Raw genomic sequence first — 17,992 nt, 5'->3', positions numbered from 1 at the left:
CTTATAGATGGAAAAATATGGTAACTTTTTCAGAAATCTAGGATTTGAGAACTGGATCAATGACTCCACTGAGAAAACAACAGAAAGGTCTGTTTCTGAAATTCATTACAAGATCATTCACACAGCATAAGGTTGCATTAATTCCAGAATTTCCCGAACATATCCAGAATACTGCTGTCTCTAGCAGTGTCCGGGTGGAAATTACAAAAATGTCAGAGAAAATTCAGACTCCCAGCATCCCTGACCCCTGGGCAAGCTGCTTAGGGCTCATGCAATTCCCAAACATCTGTGGCAAGCCCTGCATGGTGTAGGTGCGGTGTTAGAGCCAATCTGACGCTCCTGCCACTTTGCCCGCACCACGCTGAACTCCTCACCCCTCTCGCTCTCCATAAGAGCCAGTGATGCTCAGCATCAGGAAGCCAGGCACTCAGCACCACTGCCAACCCCACCCCACCAACTGTGACTGCCCAATGGTCTGCTTATGAGCTTGTGGCTCATATCTGGGAATCTAATTGCAAGCCCCTGTTTGGCAAGTGGGAAGCCAATTACATTGGTACCTTGGTTCTCAAACGTAATCCGTTTAGGAAGTCTGTTCCAAAACCAAAGCGTTCCAAAACCAAGGCACTCTTTTCCATAGAAAGTAATGCAAAATGGATTAATCTGTTCCAGACTTTTGAAAACAACCCCAGAAATAGCCATTTAACATGAATTTTAACATCTAACGAGACCATTGATCCATAAAATGAAAGCAATAATCAATGTACTGCCATCACACAATCAATCGGTAGCTGAACTGGGTTCCACACAGTCACAAAAACAAAACAAAAAGAGCCGCAGAAGCAAAAACGCAAAATGAATAGCAAAAACAGATAGAGCTCAGCGTAACACTCAAAATGGAAGTGTGGCACTCAAAACGGAGCATGTTCGGCTTCTGAATAAAGTTCACAAACCAGAACACTTACTTCCGGGTTTGCAGAGTTTGGGTTCCAAGTTGTTTGAGTACCAAAGCGTTTGAGAACCAAGGTGCCACTGTAATATCAAACTTGCTACACGGTGTGAGAAGGATTTCAGGCCGGAGCATATCAGCTATTATGTTTATTAAACTTGTAAATTCAGAACTTTGTTTTGCAGGCTCTAACATGCTAGGATTACTTCATCATCCTTACCTGTGCCTCTTGCCTCTACCTGGGGGCCTGAGGATGTGGGGAGAATCGTGCTGATACTAATGACAATGCAATTATTACATTTAAAACTTGTGGGAAAGCTGGGGAAGGCAAATGAGATTTTTTTGTTGTCATCCTGCTTCTGCTGCCCCCACACCCTTCTTGGATAATCATAGAAGGATCATAGAATCACAGAGTTGGAGTCCTCTAGTCCAACCCCATCCAAACACACAGTCTCCCATCCAATTTGAAACCATACTGGACCCTGCTTAGCTTTGCAAATGTGCTAGCAGTTTTACTGCAGCACCACTAGTGCTGGGGGCACATATGGAAGCAGAAGTAGCCCTAACACAGCTGTATGCCAGGATGCTCTAAGCAACTCTTGGCAGGTTGCCCAGGAAAGTATATAGACAAGGGAATGTTTCTTACCATCCTTGAATGAATGAACTTTATTACGGTCTCAGACCAGGATTAAAAAGCATATTGATAAAATAGAAGTTAAGATTTTTTTAACGAATAATTGTTAGAGCAAATGAGGACAAGGAAACAGGCATAGGATAAAACATCTGGATAAAATACAAGATTAAACACGGATAATGGATGGATAAAAAAACTGGTAATTAAAACAGATGAGAACTAAAAACAAACAAGGACACGCTGTTAAAAGAACTGTAAGAGCAAAAGAACTAAAAGGCTCACAGTTAAAACAACTATAAGAGGCTGCAGAGTAGAAGCCTCTTAAATAGAGGACACTCACAACATTAGAAACTGCTATCTATGGCCATACTACCCTGAACACGCCCGATCTCGTCTGATCTCGGAAACTAAGCAGGGTCAGGCCTGGTTAGTACTTGGATGGGAGACCGCCTGGGAATACCTTCCTTTTAAATTTGATATTTACAGAGAGAGGCTATAGAAGCAAAACGGTTGCTTCTGTCTCACGGGTAGCTCAGCTCTAGCCATGCTATTTGGGGCTGATGGGAATTGTAGTCCAATTGGGCCTATTTACAGTGGTCATACAACAAGGACTGGGCAGGGGGAGGTGCTGTGTTGCCCACCCCCCTGCCCAGTCCTTGTTGAATGCACAGACGTACGAAGGGGGGGCAGGGGAGCGCACTGCCCCAGGCACCATTTGGGGCAAGGGTGGCATTGTGGCCACACCCCTGGGACGCACGGCACACGGCACACAACCACGGATGTGTGCCATGCCCCCGCGGGCACCACACCACGCCCCTGCACCGCTCGCCACACCCCCGTGGGCACCGCGCCACACCCCTGGGATGCACGCCAGCCACGCCCCCCCGTCTGTTCTCTGCTCCGGGGGCTGTTGCATGCCCATCAGAGGACTGGCTAGGTCTCACCCAACTATGATTTAGCAGCAAACGACAGTGGTACCTTGAGTTAAGAACTTAATTCGTTCTGGAGGTCTGTTCTTAACCTGAAACCACTTTAGCTAATGGGGCCTCCCACTGCCGCCGCACTGCCGTTATGTGATTTCTGTTCTCAACCTGAAGCAAAGTTCTTAACCCGAAGTACTATTTCTGGGTTAGCGGAGTCTGTAACCTGAAGTGTCTGTAGCCTGAAGTTTCTTTAACCTGAGGTACCACTGTACTCTTGAACAAAGGTTGGAAATAATTTCAGGGTCCAATAATAAATGTTGGAAATGTAATGAGACTGAAGGTACCTTCTACCACCTTTGGTGGACCTGCCCAAAGATTAAAGCCTTTTGGGAAATGATCTATAATGAAATTAAGAAGGTCCTTAAATGGACTTTTCCAAAGAAACCTGAGGCTTTTCTCCTGGGCATGGTTGGCCAACTGGTGTCAAAGAAGGACAGGACCTTTTTATGTACGCTACTACAGCAGCAAGAATTCTTCTGGCAAAGTATTGGAAGATGCAAGAACTACCTACTCTGGAAGAATGGCAGACAAAGGTGACAGACTTCATGGGACTAGCAGAGATGACCGGCAGAATCCGAGACCAGGGGAAAGAGACAGTGGAAGAGGACTGGAAGAAGTTTAAATTATATCTTAAAAACTGTTGTAAAATTGAGGAGTGTTGAGATGCCAAGGGGTAAGAAGTAGAGAAATACAGCGGTAACTATTAAGTTTAAGGAAATCTAATGAAAGGGAATCAACAGATAATCTGATTAAAGGGTTGCTAAAGAACTTTGGAATAAGGATGCAGCGAAAGGGAGGTATGGGGAAGTCGGTATATGTTTAATGTTGTGTATGTTGTTGTTTTGTAATGTGTCTGTTTTTTAATATGTGTTTGAAAAATTAATAAAAATTCTTTTTTTAAAAAAAGGAAATAATTTCAGGGACAGCAAATTACTTTGGAGTCTCCGGACTTGGGGAGGGAACCCAGGAGAGATAGCATGGATCATAGGTTTCAGCAGTTTCAGGAGTTGCTGAAAGATCATTTTTAGGGCCAGATGTGTCTTTGGTCCTATTAGCAGCGCTCTTATGTCTAGAACCTGCCGCCTTCTTTGTGTTAACTCTGCTTGTTCTGTGCTTGCCTTTCCCTTCCATATATGACAATTTCTGTTCCAAAACTGTGTGCATGATTTGGGTGAGAAAAGTTCCTAACTGCTGTATGTGCCAGCATGACTCTCTACTTAGCACCATCGCTTTGTCCTTACTTGTTTCTTTTGCATTCCTGCCAAGAAAATTTGCAAGGCACCGAGTCAAAAGAAAATGAAAAAATCCCTTGGAAACTGCTTCCTAGACCCGACGTGTTCTTCTTCCTCTCAGCCAGTTTCATTCCCATGATTTTAGCATAAGAGATCCTGATTTCATCCAACTGTGTAATTAGAAATGTTTACAAATTAACTATCACTCAGCCAGTCATTTTGGCTTCAGTATTTTGAGTCCAGGACTAGTAGATATTGTACACAACAAATTGTTCCACACATCGCAGTCTCCAAGTGATGAAAAGCTCCAAGAGCTCCAGTTTTTACCCAGGGTTCCCTTTCCTTGGAATGAAAGTCAACAGAGACTGTGGCGTCTTTGGGGTGTATCATTTTATTTACACGTTAGGGGCTACCCCTCCTGCTTGCTCCACTCTAGTACAACCACTAGAGGTCACACCTCTAAATTTGGCCAGGCTTCAGAGCACACAGGTGTTTTCTGATATTCATCTACAGATTGATAAAATGGTGGCTGCCCTAGAATCTCATTTTGACAACGGGTTAAAAAACTCCCAGACATTTCCTCTGACAGTCATGAAATATTTTGCTCCCAGGACAAACTGCTCTGGATCGGCTCCAGAACATAAAACCATGTACAATATTTAGAAAAGGATATATTGAGAGCCTAGGACTTGCCGATCAGAAGGTCGGTGGTTCCTGTTGCTCAGTCCCTGCTCCTGCCAACCTTGCAGTTCAAAAGCACGTCAAAGTGCAAGTAGATAAATAGCTACCGCTCCGGCAGGAAGGTAAACGGTGTTTCCGTGCACTGCTCTGGTTCGCCAGAAGCGGCTTAGTCATGCTGGCCACATGACCCGGAAGCTGGACGCCGGCTCCCTTGGCCAGTAAAGTGAGATGAGCGCTGCAACCCCAGAGTTGGTCACGACCTTTACCTCTATATTGCATTCAGTTTCCATTTGCATTAATCTGACCTTTTCTCCTGTGAGGTCAGGCAGCATACATAGGAGTCATCAACACAAGAACCCTGAGAGGTCAGTTGGGTCTAGTGGGAAACTATTATTTGCTCAAGGCCATCATATTTCAGGAACTGCTAAAGAAGAGGGATTAGCAAGGGCAGCCTGTAGCTTCCCAGATCTTAGTTATATTGGCTGGGGCTGATGGGATCTCAATTTCAATCACATGTGGAAGTCCATAGGTTTTACAACTCTGGATTAGATTCCCCTCTATTCTGCTTTTCTTTCTTCCTTGAATTCTTCACTTCATCCTATAAATTCAGATTTAACCGGGAAAAATTCTTAAAATAATTCAGGAACTGATGCATGTGTGGTTTGCCACAATGTTTGCTTGCTTCTCAGGTAGGATTCTGCACCTTCAATAGCTGTAGAACGGAGGGTATTTCAGCAGATGTACCTTACAAAACCATCACATTTTGTATCTGGCCATCATAAAACGTAAAGGTACCCCTGCCCGTACGGGCCAGTCTTGTCAGACTCTAGGGTTGTGCGCTAATCTCACTCTATAGGCCGGGAGCCAGTGCTGTCCGCAGACACTTCCGGGTCACGTGGCCAACGTGACAAGCTGCATCTGGCAAGCCAGCGCAGCACACGGAACGCCGTTTACCTTCCCGCTGGTAAGTGGTCCCTATTTATCTACTTGCACCCAGGGTGCTTTCGAACTGCTAGGTTGGCAGGCGCTGGGACCGAACGATGGGAGCGCACCCCGCCGCGGGGATTCGAACCGCCGACCATGCGATCGGCAAGTCCTAGGCGCTGAGGCTTTTACCCACAGTGCCACCCGTGTCCCTTTCTGGCCATCATATCTTTTCATTATTTCTCCTCTCTGCAATAGCATCAAAATCCTCCTTGTACCACATTCTACTCATGCAGAAATTCATGCTTGCTTGCTAGTAAAACCCCAAGCCAAAAAAAGAATTTCGTCACACCAACAGGAGTTTTTGGCAGTGCTTTTTATCCAGGTCCACAAGCATACCTGAGGGCCCTTAGTCATCTTTTTTTCCTAAACAAATCACACACACACACACACACACACACATTTAAATGCTTTATCCTTCCCTTTATAGGGACAATAGTCTGGCAAGAATGAAGATGGGGGAAACATGGAGTCCCTCAAACCATTTTTATTTTTTTATTTTTTTATGCTCAGCACAATCCATTTATTAGAAACAGAATTCCAAAACAGGATGGAAAACAAAATGCATGCAGAAATGTATTATACAGAAGCACTTAGGGCAGTCACTTGGAGGTAGAATGACACTTGTCTCATTATGCACATTGCAGGGCAGAGATGGACAACCTGTAGCCCTCGAATTGTAATTGGACGCCAATTCCCATCAGCCCCAGTGGGCAAAGACAGTGGGAGCTGTAGTCCAGCAACATCTGGAAGGCCAAAAGTTTATCCATCCTTGTTACAGGGTATGAAAATAGATCATTATTCTATGTTAATGCCAGTTGGAATATTTAGAAAAGAACATGTATGCTTTCTGTTGTCTTTGTCCATGGAGTTTTTTCTTTTGTTAAAGCTATGGTTTTCCCAGTAGTGATGTATGGATGATGTATGGAAGTGAGAGCTGGACCATAAAGGCTGATCACCAAAGAATTGATGTTTTTTAATTATGGTGCTGGAGGAGAATCTTGAGAGTCCCATGGACTGCAAGAAGATCATACCTATCCATTCTGAAGGAAATCAGCCCTGAGTGCTCACTGGAAGGACAGATCCTGAAGCTTAGGTTCCAATACTTTGGCCACATCATGAGAAGAGAAGACTCCCTGGAAAAGACCCTGATACTGGGAAAGATTGAGGGCACAAGGAGAAGGGGACAACAGAGGACAAGATGGTTGGACAGCGTTCTTGAAGCTACCAGCATGATTTTGACCAAACTGTGGGAGGCAGTGGAAGACAGGAGTGCCTGGCGTGCTCTGGTCCATGGGGTCACGAAGAGTAGGACATGACTAAAATAATAAACAACAACAACAACAACAACATATATGTTTTCACCCACATAGGAGTTTCTGGCCATCTTTATACTTAATCACAAGTATTACGTCCTGGGAAGACAAGCTCTTTGATCAGGTTTGGGCTTCAAGTGATTATTTTGGCTGGTAGGAGTGTAAAGACTGAAACCACACAGCCAGACTGACAGGTTAACGGAGGGAGACACTGCCATCCAACAGCAAGTGGAGGGTGAAAATTGCAAAATAGCTCCCAGTATCCATAGATGGTACAGCTGTGTTCTGTGGACCTAAGCCAATTTACTATAGCTACCAAGAAGACACATTTGTGCTGCAACAGCCAAGTCATTAAGCAAAATTGGTAGTTCATACAGCTTGTAGAAATGTATGGTGGGAGCCATCACTTTAGTATTTCTGAATAAATATCAGATTGACAGCAGGGCATTTGTAGCATCTGAAAAGGGGTTTGTTGGGCAAATCTGCTGTTTTGAGTACTTGCTATTGGTAGGCAGTAATCGGGGGAGGTTGCCATTATTGGTCATCCGCGGTGCCAGCTGCCTATTGACCTTCCTAGTATCTTCGTCCGCAGTAGCCAGCAGGCGCTACAAACTTGACACTGGAGCCCCTGCCACTCCCACAACTGAAACCCCGTGGAGGGGGACATGGTTCTCCGCAAGGTGGGCCACAGGGAGGAACACATGTCACCCCATCCCTGCAAGGATGCATGGCGTCCACACACGGATCTCTGCCTGGCCCGCAGCTTGTCACTCGAGGGCCACAGGTTGTCGTGATCTTGCCGCGGGGCCCACACACAGGTCGTGGGTCAGTGTCGCACACAACTGCACCCTGGCTCCTTCGCACAGCTGGTGTGGAAGAGGGAGAAAAGCAACATGGTAGTTAGAGGTTAACTCACAAGAATATAAGAATAGCCTGCTGAATCAGGCTAATGGCCTATCTAGGCAGAATCCTGTTCTCACAGTGGCCAACCATATGCCTGACCTCAAGCAGGATCTGAGCACAAGAGCCCTCTCCCCTCCTTTGGCTTCCAGCTATTGGTATTCAGAAACATTACTGCCTCCAACTGTTGAGGCAGAGCATAACTCGTATAGCTAGTAGTTATTGATATCCCTATCCTCTATGAATTTGTCCAATCCTCTTTTGAAGCCATCCAAGTTGGTGTCCATCACTCTCTTCCATGGAGTGAGTTCCATAACTGTGTGAACTCACAAAACTGTCAGGAGCAGACCAACAATAAATCACATGGCGTCAGTGAAGTTAACTCTTTATTCAAAGAAACAAGACAGCTCGAGAGACCAGGCCCAGTGAGCAGAGCAACGCTTCCTGGTAGATCTTACCCCAATGGGGCAGTTGTGAGGACTGAAGGTCCCCACCTTCCTACAGTTCCTTAAGCCTCCTGCTCCCCTTGGTGCTTCCCAAGCAATCCGAGACTTTGCCTGTATTTGCTCTGCCTTCTTCATACCTCTACTGGTTCTAGGAGACCAGGGGGAGGGGATGTTAGGGCAGAGGTCAGGGCCCCCACAATTTGGAGTAACACCTAATGAATTTGATATTTAAGGGCGTGTATTTTGTATCTTCATATTTCTGAACCGCTCTGGGGTTTTCTTATGAAGTGGGACACAGAAATGTCATAACGACTGTAAAATTTAAAAAATATGCACATTTCCCCTAACGAGGGGAGTCCTCCTAAGTACCAACTAAGGAGCCCCCATAAGACCACTATTCCGGAGTCTAAACCTATCTAATTGCACCACTGTCTGGCCTTCAACTCTCTGGCCTCACAGAATGCATTTTCTCATAGCTTGGGCCCCTGCCACCCCCCCCCCCCAATGCTCATGATGAAAACATGGTCATATCTCACTTCTCTAATAACCATTATCCCCAATGTCACCCAAGAAGGGGGCCGTCAGAATACTTACAGATGTTCACAGCACATTCTCCCTCACCCAACCTAAAAAGCAAATCAGGGTATAAATAAAAATTATTGTTATTATTGTAAATTGTAAATAAATGGGTTCTTTGCTAGGAAATCACCACCACTGCTATGCATCATTCATCGACTGAAAAATCTTGGCCTGATAACACACATGAAGGATGTAGAATGGCCCTGCCCCCTTCTTTCTCATCTCATGACCTCTCTCTGGGACTTTCTGACAATGGCCACCGATGATTCATCCATAGCTTCTTCCTATACCCTCTAAGGCACTATGGGGCAGAGCAGGGAGTGTTGCAGCTCAATGGGGAAGCACCTGCTTTGCTTGCAGAAGACCCCAGATTCGAATCCTGTCGTCTCCAGCTTGCTTTTCTTTTTCTTTCTTTTTTTAAATTGAGTAATAGATAATGGGGAAGATATCCTCCTCCTGAGGCTCTCAAGAGCTGCTGCCAGACTTGAGCAGACCAACAGTCTGATCTGGTATAAGGCAGCTGCTAAGTGCCACTGTCACTCTTCCTTGCTGGTCCCACTGGCAAGGAAGGATAATAACTGAACAATGTATCCTCTCCTAGTGTCTAAATCCATTTCTACAAGGCTAATGGGCCAGCCTCCACTTTTGGCCAGTGAAGTGATAGGAAAACGTAGCCTCCTGTACTTCTGCATTGCAGATTGCTGTTAAAGGAACTAAAACAACTTTTAAAAGCCTGCAACCATTTAGCTAAATCCACAAGGATTCAATAATGGTTTAGTGATTTCATCTGTTTCCTTCTCCTATGGAGACTTAACAGTGATATCGAACAACTTCTGTCCCATTGAGTCAAGCATGCCCCATACAACTATTCTTTATTGATGATATGTATTTATTTATTTACTGTACTTATATCACTTGCCCAATAACATATGCTCTCTGAGCACCATGCATTAGGCTCTTTCAGGCGCTTGATATCCTCCTTTTTGCAGTTGTGGGCGGGCACAAAAAAAAACCACACAATGCATTTATCCAGCTTTATGTACACAATACGTAGCTAGTGTGCTACTTTTTGCTTGGTGGGCTCTAGACTGTACAGCAGTGCAGCCGGTGTGCTAATTCGCCCAGTCCTATGGGGCTCACCTGCATTCCTCTCCTTCCAGCAGCTTCCTGTAGGTGGCAATCTCAATATCCAGGGCCAGCTTGACGTTCATCAGCTCCTGGTACTCTCGCAGCTGGCAGGCCATATCCTGCTTGGCCTTGTGCAAGGCATCTTCCAGCTCAGCCAACTTGCATTTGGCATCTTTCACAGCTATCTCCCCGCGCTCCTCAGCTGCAGCCACCTCCTCTTCCAGTTTTGTTTTCTGTGGTGGCAAAGGCAACAGCATCATAACAGCACATGAACTGAGCTATATTGGTCCCTGGACTGTGGTTTGCCTAGTTAATGTAATGCCTTATTAGTTGCAAACTCTAAAGAACTAGAAGGAGTGGTTTTGAGGGACACCAATAATTTCTCTGCATATTCCACAACAATTCAGGAGTTCCCCTGGAGATTTTGCGAGCTGATGAAGTGATAGGTTAATTATTGCTTTGTATATTCTTTCCCACACTGTGATCTTTCCTTTTCAAAATGGTTAAACACAAGGGGGGGGAGCTTTGCTGGATCAGGCCACTGGTCCATCAATTCTAATGTCCTATTCTTTGGTATGCATAAAAACTGAATAAATCTCCCACCCCTTGCTCGGCCTCTCATCAAAGAACAATGGCTTAATTCAGATCCATGTTTCCTAACTATAATGATGATGATGATGATGATTTATTTATACCCCACCCATCTGGCTGAGTTTCCCCAGCTATTCTGGGCAGCTCCCAATCAAGTGTTAAAAAGAATACAGCATTAAATATTAAAAACTTCCCTATATAGGGCTGCCTTCAGATGTCTTTTAAAAATAGGATAGCTGCTTATTTCCTTGACATCTGATGGGAAGGCGTTCCACAGGGTGGGCGCCACTACCGAGAAGGCCCCTCTGTCTGGTTCCCTGTAATCTCACTTCTCATAATGAGGGAACCACCAGAAGGCCCTCAGCGCTGGATCTCAGTGTCCGGGCTGAACGATGGGGGTGGAAAACGCTCCTTCAGGTATACTGGACTGAGGCCGTTTAGGGCTTTAAAGGTTAGCACCAACACTTTGAATTGTGCTTGGAAATGTACTGGGAGCCAATGCAGATCTCTCAGGACCGGTGTTATGTGGCCCCGGCAGCCACTCCCAGTCACTAGTCTAGCTGCCACATTCTGGATTAATTGCAGTTTACAGGTCACCTTCAAAGGTAGCCCCATGTAGAGCACATTACAGTAGTCCAAGCGGGAGATAACTAGAGCATGCACCACTCTGGTGAGACAATCTGCTTAACTAAGCTTAACACTCTTAGTTTCATTTAAGAGAATTCCCACCCCTACTCCTACCCCCATACTATTTATTCACATCAGATCTCCTACAATTTTACCTGGAATTGTTTTCAAGCAGTATTGAGGACTAAAAAATTGGAACTTTTTTTTAAAAAAGAAAGAAAGATGAGAGTAGCATTTGTTCCATATGCTGAACTCTGTACCCAGTAGTGATCTGTTGTGATCAAAGAAAATTCCTGCTCGACTGAACTTGAAGTCACTTGGTTCCTTGGTAAGCAGCTGTGATACTTCAATTGCACATTTCTAATCTGCAGCTAACCTCACAATTGTGACTTCCAAAAGTCAACACTGTCCCATCTTACCTGGGCTTTGACATTTGAAACTTCTGCCTCCAGCCTGTGGACCATCCGGGTCAGCTCACTAAGTTCTTCCTTGACGCTACGCAGGTTGTCACAGTGTTTGGCCGCAGTTGTTTTCAACTCTTGATACTAAGGCGAAAGAGAAGACGTTGGAACCACTGAAAGCCGGGTGTGGTGGGGGAAGTCACACAATCACCCCCCTGTTTCCCCTTCAGAAGCCCAGCCCTTACTGTGTAGCTGTAGCCAATGTATGTGGCCTCAGTGGGAAGAGATAGAGGCCAAGGAGAAGTGGATGGAAAGGCCCCACCCCAAGCCCTTCAGAGATGAGGCTGTGAATGAATATCAGGGCAAATAGCTTCAGCAAAGGGAGAGACTTCAAAACAATAGAAACTGAACAGCACCCCTAGAGCATCCTTTGACATCCACCCATCCTTGAGGGAACTCCCTTCTCTAGATTGTGTCCCATACCACGAGCCACTTCTATTTATACCATCACTCATTTTCCTTGTCTTATCTCGTGCTTGCCATCCACAGGAGAATCTGTTCTCCTTGCAGTGCCTCATCCTGCCAGGTCCCAATGCCCAGTGATTCCTCCCAGCCACCAGTTGTTCTCCCTCCCCCTTCTTCTCCAGTTCATTGACACTGTACACCTCTTTGCATGTGGGGAACACAGTTCTGTCTTAAACACAGCAAAATGCAAAGGCCACAACTCTCCACTGCTGAAGGCAGAAATGTGGAAGCTGTATGTCCACTGTATGGAATCAGAGAAGTTCCCCCATTCCTGCCTTAAGGCATGCTAGATATTTCCACCACAGGGATCACCTGGCAATGGCACCAAGCTTCAGCCTCAGCCCGGCTCCGAGAGGCAATATCTTCATACCGACGCCGGAATTCCTCAATGACACAGTCCATATTCAGGCCTCGGCTGTTGTCCATCTGCACAGTGACACAGGTGTCCGAAATGCAAGACTGCAGCTCGCGGATTTCCTGTCAGAGGGACAGAACACGGCCTGTCAATACTATGGAGTTTTACTTTCATGAAATTGCCTCCAGATTCAGCCTGAGCTTTTCAGAGAGGGTGGAATAATTCCTTTGAATATACCTGATTCCACACCCAAATTCCATGTTCTCTAGCCGATGTGGGAGGATGCCTTTGATAGCCTGTTTGGGACAGAGATAGCCAACACCTTCCAGATGTTGCTGGATTCAGCCCTAGCTAGCAAGGCCAGGGATGATGGGAGGTCAAGAACAACTGGCCAGAACCAGGCTGGTTTTGAATCTTCAGCTGCCCTGATAACAGTTGATGGGAGCCTATTGTGTTAAAGGTCAGCCACCCATACTACCTTCCTATTATTCTGTGAGCATGATTTAAGGTGTGGGGGATTTGCACTAAAACGGCCTTAATGTCATGAGCTCAACCCAGTCTAGAATGCCCCCTCCTGCTCCTGCTCCTGCTCCTGCTCCTGCTCCTGCTCCTCTTACCTTATAGTCTCCTCTATTCAATCACATTTTATTCCACGCAAGATTATGAAGTTGTCCCATGAACCTCAACAGAAGACCCTGGGCCTAAATCACCCACACCCACCATGCTGTTATCACCCACTGCTGCATCTGAATAGTTGGGGCCTCCACACAGCTGAAGAAATGTTTGATTTGCCTTGAGCTGGCTGTATTGTGAGCTGGTTGAATACCATGGGCAGTAATGGGTTAGGGTTAGTTGATGGTCTTGGCATCGAAAATAATCCAAATGTTCTCTCAGCTATATGGAGGCTCACACCAAAGCTTCTGCTTTCTGCCTGAGAGGTCAAGAATATGTCTCTTATCTAGTTATAACATGGTTTTCTTCCTCAGCTCTTACCCCAATTCAAAATTGTGTTTGCCTTTTGGTCTACATCCTGTCACAAGTGATAGGAGCTGTGGTCCAAAAACCCCACGGGTTTTCCATCTCTGTATGGAATGTGAGAGTAGCTTACCTCCTCAAAGGTGGCTCTGAAAAAGCAGATGTCTTTCTTCAAGGCGTCCACTTTAGTCTCCTTTTCTGACTTGTCCATGAAAACACAATCCACCTCCTACGGGAACATGAGAATGAAATGAAGAAATATTGATAAGAAGCCATGACTCTTAACAATTAGCATTCAAGGTGCTAGGACAAGAATAGTGCTAAAACCCACTCGGGTCTAGAAACAAATGCCATATTTTAGAAGACTTGCCACTTGCCTTTTTAATAGTCACATACTCATTTTCAGCACATGTGCGGCGGTGACACTCCTCTTCGAACCTGATGAGGTAAGTGAAACAGTTTAGCCTCACATCTGAATGTTTATTTTTTTATTATAAAACCATTTACAGACTGCTCGATATTTTAAAAACCTCTAAACCATTTACGGTATAAAATAAAACAAGCAATGTCATTACAACAAAAATAAAACCGAAAATCAATAAAATAGCAGCATAAAAACAAGTAGATGCATGCAAAAAGAAATGTAACAAAAATTCAGGGGATTTGGACATCTGAAACAAGATCTTAAAAGTAAAGGGGAAACCCAGGCAAAGATTGAAATGCAGTATTTTCCCTCTATAAGACGCCCTCATATTTAAGAAAACTGGGGGCGATGGCCCCATGTATAAGACTCCCCCTAATTTTTTACATTATTTTAAAGGAAAAAATCCTAGTCTTATACCCGGAAAAATATGGTATTTACAGGACTTTATTTCAGGTGGTGCTTATCAGGTACTTGTGCATATCTCATCCAAAATTATTCTGCTCATGTTCATTTTGGGATTAGCTTGGAAGACTGACTTTGCTTAATGCTGAGTGAACTCTACGCTTGACAAATCACAAAAGAGAGAGCTGGCCTATAGGGTTAGTCAATGTAATACCCTGCAGATGCTGATGGTCTACAGCTCCCATCATCCCTGACTGGGACAGGTGGGAGTTGGATTCCAACATCATCTGGAGAGCTACAGGTTTCCTGTCTCTGCCCCAGAGCATTGGCACATGAGGCAGAATTGTGGCTTCTCTTGCCCATTCGGCCTTCCATCCCCTCCATGTCGTCTGTAATGAACAGGACTCCAGATGTGTCACACAGCTGGCAAGGAAGTTTTCACACAAGGCCAGAAGAGGCATGACCAGCGGTAGCCACCATTTACTGATCTGCTGGTGGGCCCCATACATAGTTTATGACTGCTTTTGAACTGCCCAGGTCTGGTTTGGGCTCTGCATTTCAGCATGTCCTTCTGCTAGCAGGCTGAGATGATGGATCTCACTCACTTCTTCTTGTTGCACTCCAGGGTGTCGCTCCAGTTTTTCATTTCCGCCTGCAGCTGTGCCCTCTCACATTCCAAGCACTCCAGCTCTTTCTTCAGGTTGGCAATGTACTCATTAAACATGGGCTCCATGTTACTTTTGCAGCACTTCCTCTCTTGCAAGAAGTCCCATTTCGTCTTCAGCATCAGATTCTGCTGCTCTAAGAATCGGACCTGTCAATCAAAGGAAACAATAATTCCCCTCATCAGGACAGGAGTGTTTAATTTTAGGGCTGAATCAGAACTGAATCCAATATGAAAGGCAAAGAGGGTCATTCCAGGGGTCCAGCTGCATGCCTGAGTCCCATTAGGTTCAGTGGGTTTTGCAGAACTGTAAAGCCATGACAAACCTAGACAGCATCTTACAGAGTAGAGACATCACCTTGCCAACAAAGGTCCGTATAGTAAAAGCTATGGTTTTCCCAGTAGTGATGTATGGAAGTGAGAGCTGAACCATAAAGAAGGCTGATCGCCGAAGAATTGATGCATTTGAATTCTGGTGCTGGAGGAGACTCTTGAGAGTCCCATAGACTGCAAGAAGATCAAACCTATCCATTCTTAAGGAAATCAGCCCTGAGTGCTCACTGGAAGGACAGATCCTGAAGCTGAGGCTCCAATACTTTGGCCACCTCATGAAAAGAGAAGACTCCCTGGAAAAGACCCTGATACTGGGAAAGATTGGGGGCACAAGGAGAAGGGGACAACAGAGGACGAGATGGTTGGACAGTATTCTCAAAGCTACCAACATGAGTTTGACCAAACTGCGGGAGGCAGTGGAAGACAGGCGTGCCTGGCGTGCTCTGGTCCATGGGGTCACGAAGAGTCGGACACGACTAAAAGACTAAACAACAACAAGACATTCACCTCACCATTGAAAGCATAAGAAAAGCCCTGCTGGTGCATGCTCATTGCCAAACAAGATGAAATGCATCACTAAATAAGGGACACCCATTTGCATAAAATGTGCATGTGCTGAGTTATAGGTATAGATGCAAACTGAGAAACAATGACTATCATTTTAGTAGCAATACAACGGGTCTTCCCATAGAGGAGAAGACTGTGCCCAGCTGTCTTGTGGGTCTGCTCAATCTGCTATCCCAGTGCTAATTGCTGAAGAGCAACTTGGGTCAGATCAAAGGCCTGTCTAATCTAGCAGGCTTAATTTAGCTACCATTATCCTCTGTATCAGGAATGGGGAGCCTGCAGCCCTCCAGATGTTGTACTCCAGCTCCTATCAGTCCCAGCCAGCCTGCTCAATAGTCAGGGATGATGGGAGCTGTAGTCCAGCATCTGGAGGACATCAGGCCCTACTATATGCAGAAGAATGTCAGAAGTGCCATGTTGGATGATCAGAACAAAGGCCTTTTTGGTCCAACATTTTGTTTCCTGATGACCAACTGGATGCCTCTGGGAAACCTACATGAGTGCAACGGCGCTCTATTTTCTCTCCTCCTTTTGAAAAGACATATTGATCAATCTCCAACAGCGCGTTTTGTGGCACTGTCTTCACAACACACGGAGGAAGCTGATGAGATGCCACCTGCCTCCTCCACCCTGCCGCAAGTAACAGGCCAGCTTAGATTCAGATCATCTATGATGTGACTTTGGCTGCTTCTGAAATATATCCAAAGAGTGATGCTGGATATTCCAATCTCAGGTACAAGCATTCTGTATACATTCCCTGCCAAACTCTTTGAACATACCCAGTGGTGTAGCGTGGGGGGTGCAGGGGGGGCCGGCCGCACCGGGCGCAACATCTGGGGGTTAGGGTTAGGGGGCGCAAATCCACGGGTTAGGGGGCGCAAATAACTTGCCTTGCCCCGGGTGCTGACAACCCACGCTACGCCACTGAACATACCAGCCTTATGCAGAGTCAGAACATTTGTCAGGAGTGTGTGCAGGAGCCAAGCCCTGTGACTGGTAGGGCCTCGCAGGACTGGGGCCTTCCTGAGTTTAGCCTGGAAGGGCAAGGCGCGGCCACACAGGTGAGGCTTGACAGAAGACTCGTAGCACCTAGTGTCAAGGGCTGGGAGGGGCAATAAGACCAGCATTTCCCTCTGGCTCTTTGCCACAGCAACACGCTACCCACCTAGCTGTGCTTTGGCTTCCTGGCATCCTGGCTCTTGGACCCTTGGCTTCCTGACTCCTGGTTTCCTGACCCTTGGACCCTTGACTTCCTGAATCCTGGTTTCCTGATTTGTGGACTCTTGGCTTCCTGACCCCTGGACTGCTGATTCCTGCTTCCCGAACTCTACCCCAGTCCCGACGTACCAAGCCGGGACTCCGACTGCCTGTAACCCGGACCGTGACACCATTGGTACAGCTAGGTCAGTATTGCAGTGTCTCTCTCCAAGGCAATGGACATTCCTGTGCTATGTGGAGATGCCAGGGATTGAAGCTAGGATGGACCTTCTGCATGCAATTCAGGAGCTCTACCACTGAGCTATAGCCCTTCCATGACTCACCTTGTCAATGAAACAGGCAAACTTGCTGTTGAGGAACTGGAGCTCATTCTTCTCTTGGCATTTTGCTGCTTGGGCTGTGGCATCGATCCCCAGGTTGAGAGGTTGAAGCAGCGTCTCGTTGCAAGTGACGGGGGTGATGCCAGGTGAACAGGGTGGGCAGACTCCAGAGCGCCTGAAACCGTAGCCGTATCCAGTGCCGCAATAGCCATATCCAGTGCCGGCACCATGACAGCCATATCCACACCGCGGAGGCAGGCAACTGTTGGCAGCCATCCTGGGGCCACATGAACCGGCGCCACCCAGGCTTCTGCTGCTAAAATGACCCTCTCCTCCATAGCTGATCTCAGTGACCTTAGCAGAGCAGGAAGTGCTCATCCGGGAAGCATAACCTGCAGGATGCAGGACAGCTGAGCAGGAGCTGAAATTCCTGGGGCCACATGCAGAGTTTGAGTGGCAAGACATGGTTCTGTAGGAGAGCAGAAGTTGGAAGAAGAAAGGGGGAAGCGAAACTGCAAAGCAAAAGAGGCAGAGGTAGTGTGGTTTACTGCGGGGAAACGCTCCCTTTATATCTGTTTGGGACAGCTGGGTTTGGCCAGCATTGAAATGGAAGAGAAAGCAACTTCTCTGACATTTATTAGCTTGGGACATTTAGGGAACCAACTCCCCATGTGCTCATCCACACTGTTTGGTGGCTGATCACCTGGTAGATGAAAAAGAGTTTTAGGGATTTCACAAAGCCCTTTTTTTTTACAGCGCCT

The 17,992-nt window shown here is 46.2% G+C and overlaps 1 protein-coding gene across 1 annotated transcript; it reads right to left on the bottom strand.

Annotated features, from left to right (window-relative positions):
* Positions 1–7,349: 7,349 nt before the first annotated feature.
* Positions 7,350–17,507, bottom strand: LOC309359196 (keratin, type II cuticular Hb1-like; the record flags this gene model as incomplete). Its single annotated transcript, XM_081892667.1, has 9 exons — positions 7,350–7,642; positions 8,717–8,748; positions 9,842–10,062; positions 11,467–11,592; positions 12,286–12,450; positions 13,437–13,532; positions 13,681–13,741; positions 14,735–14,943; positions 17,235–17,507. The coding sequence occupies 9 exons, from the start codon at positions 17,505–17,507 to the stop codon at positions 7,350–7,352; spliced, it is 1,476 nt and encodes a 491-aa protein (XP_081748793.1).
* Positions 17,508–17,992: the final 485 nt, after the last annotated feature.

This window comes from Podarcis melisellensis (assembly GCF_964234715.1).
Source record: "Podarcis melisellensis genome assembly, chromosome: 2".
Taxonomy (NCBI): Eukaryota; Metazoa; Chordata; class Lepidosauria; order Squamata; family Lacertidae; genus Podarcis; species Podarcis melisellensis.
Note: the sequence above shows the minus strand (reverse complement) of the source record. Positions and strands in the feature narration are given on the sequence as shown.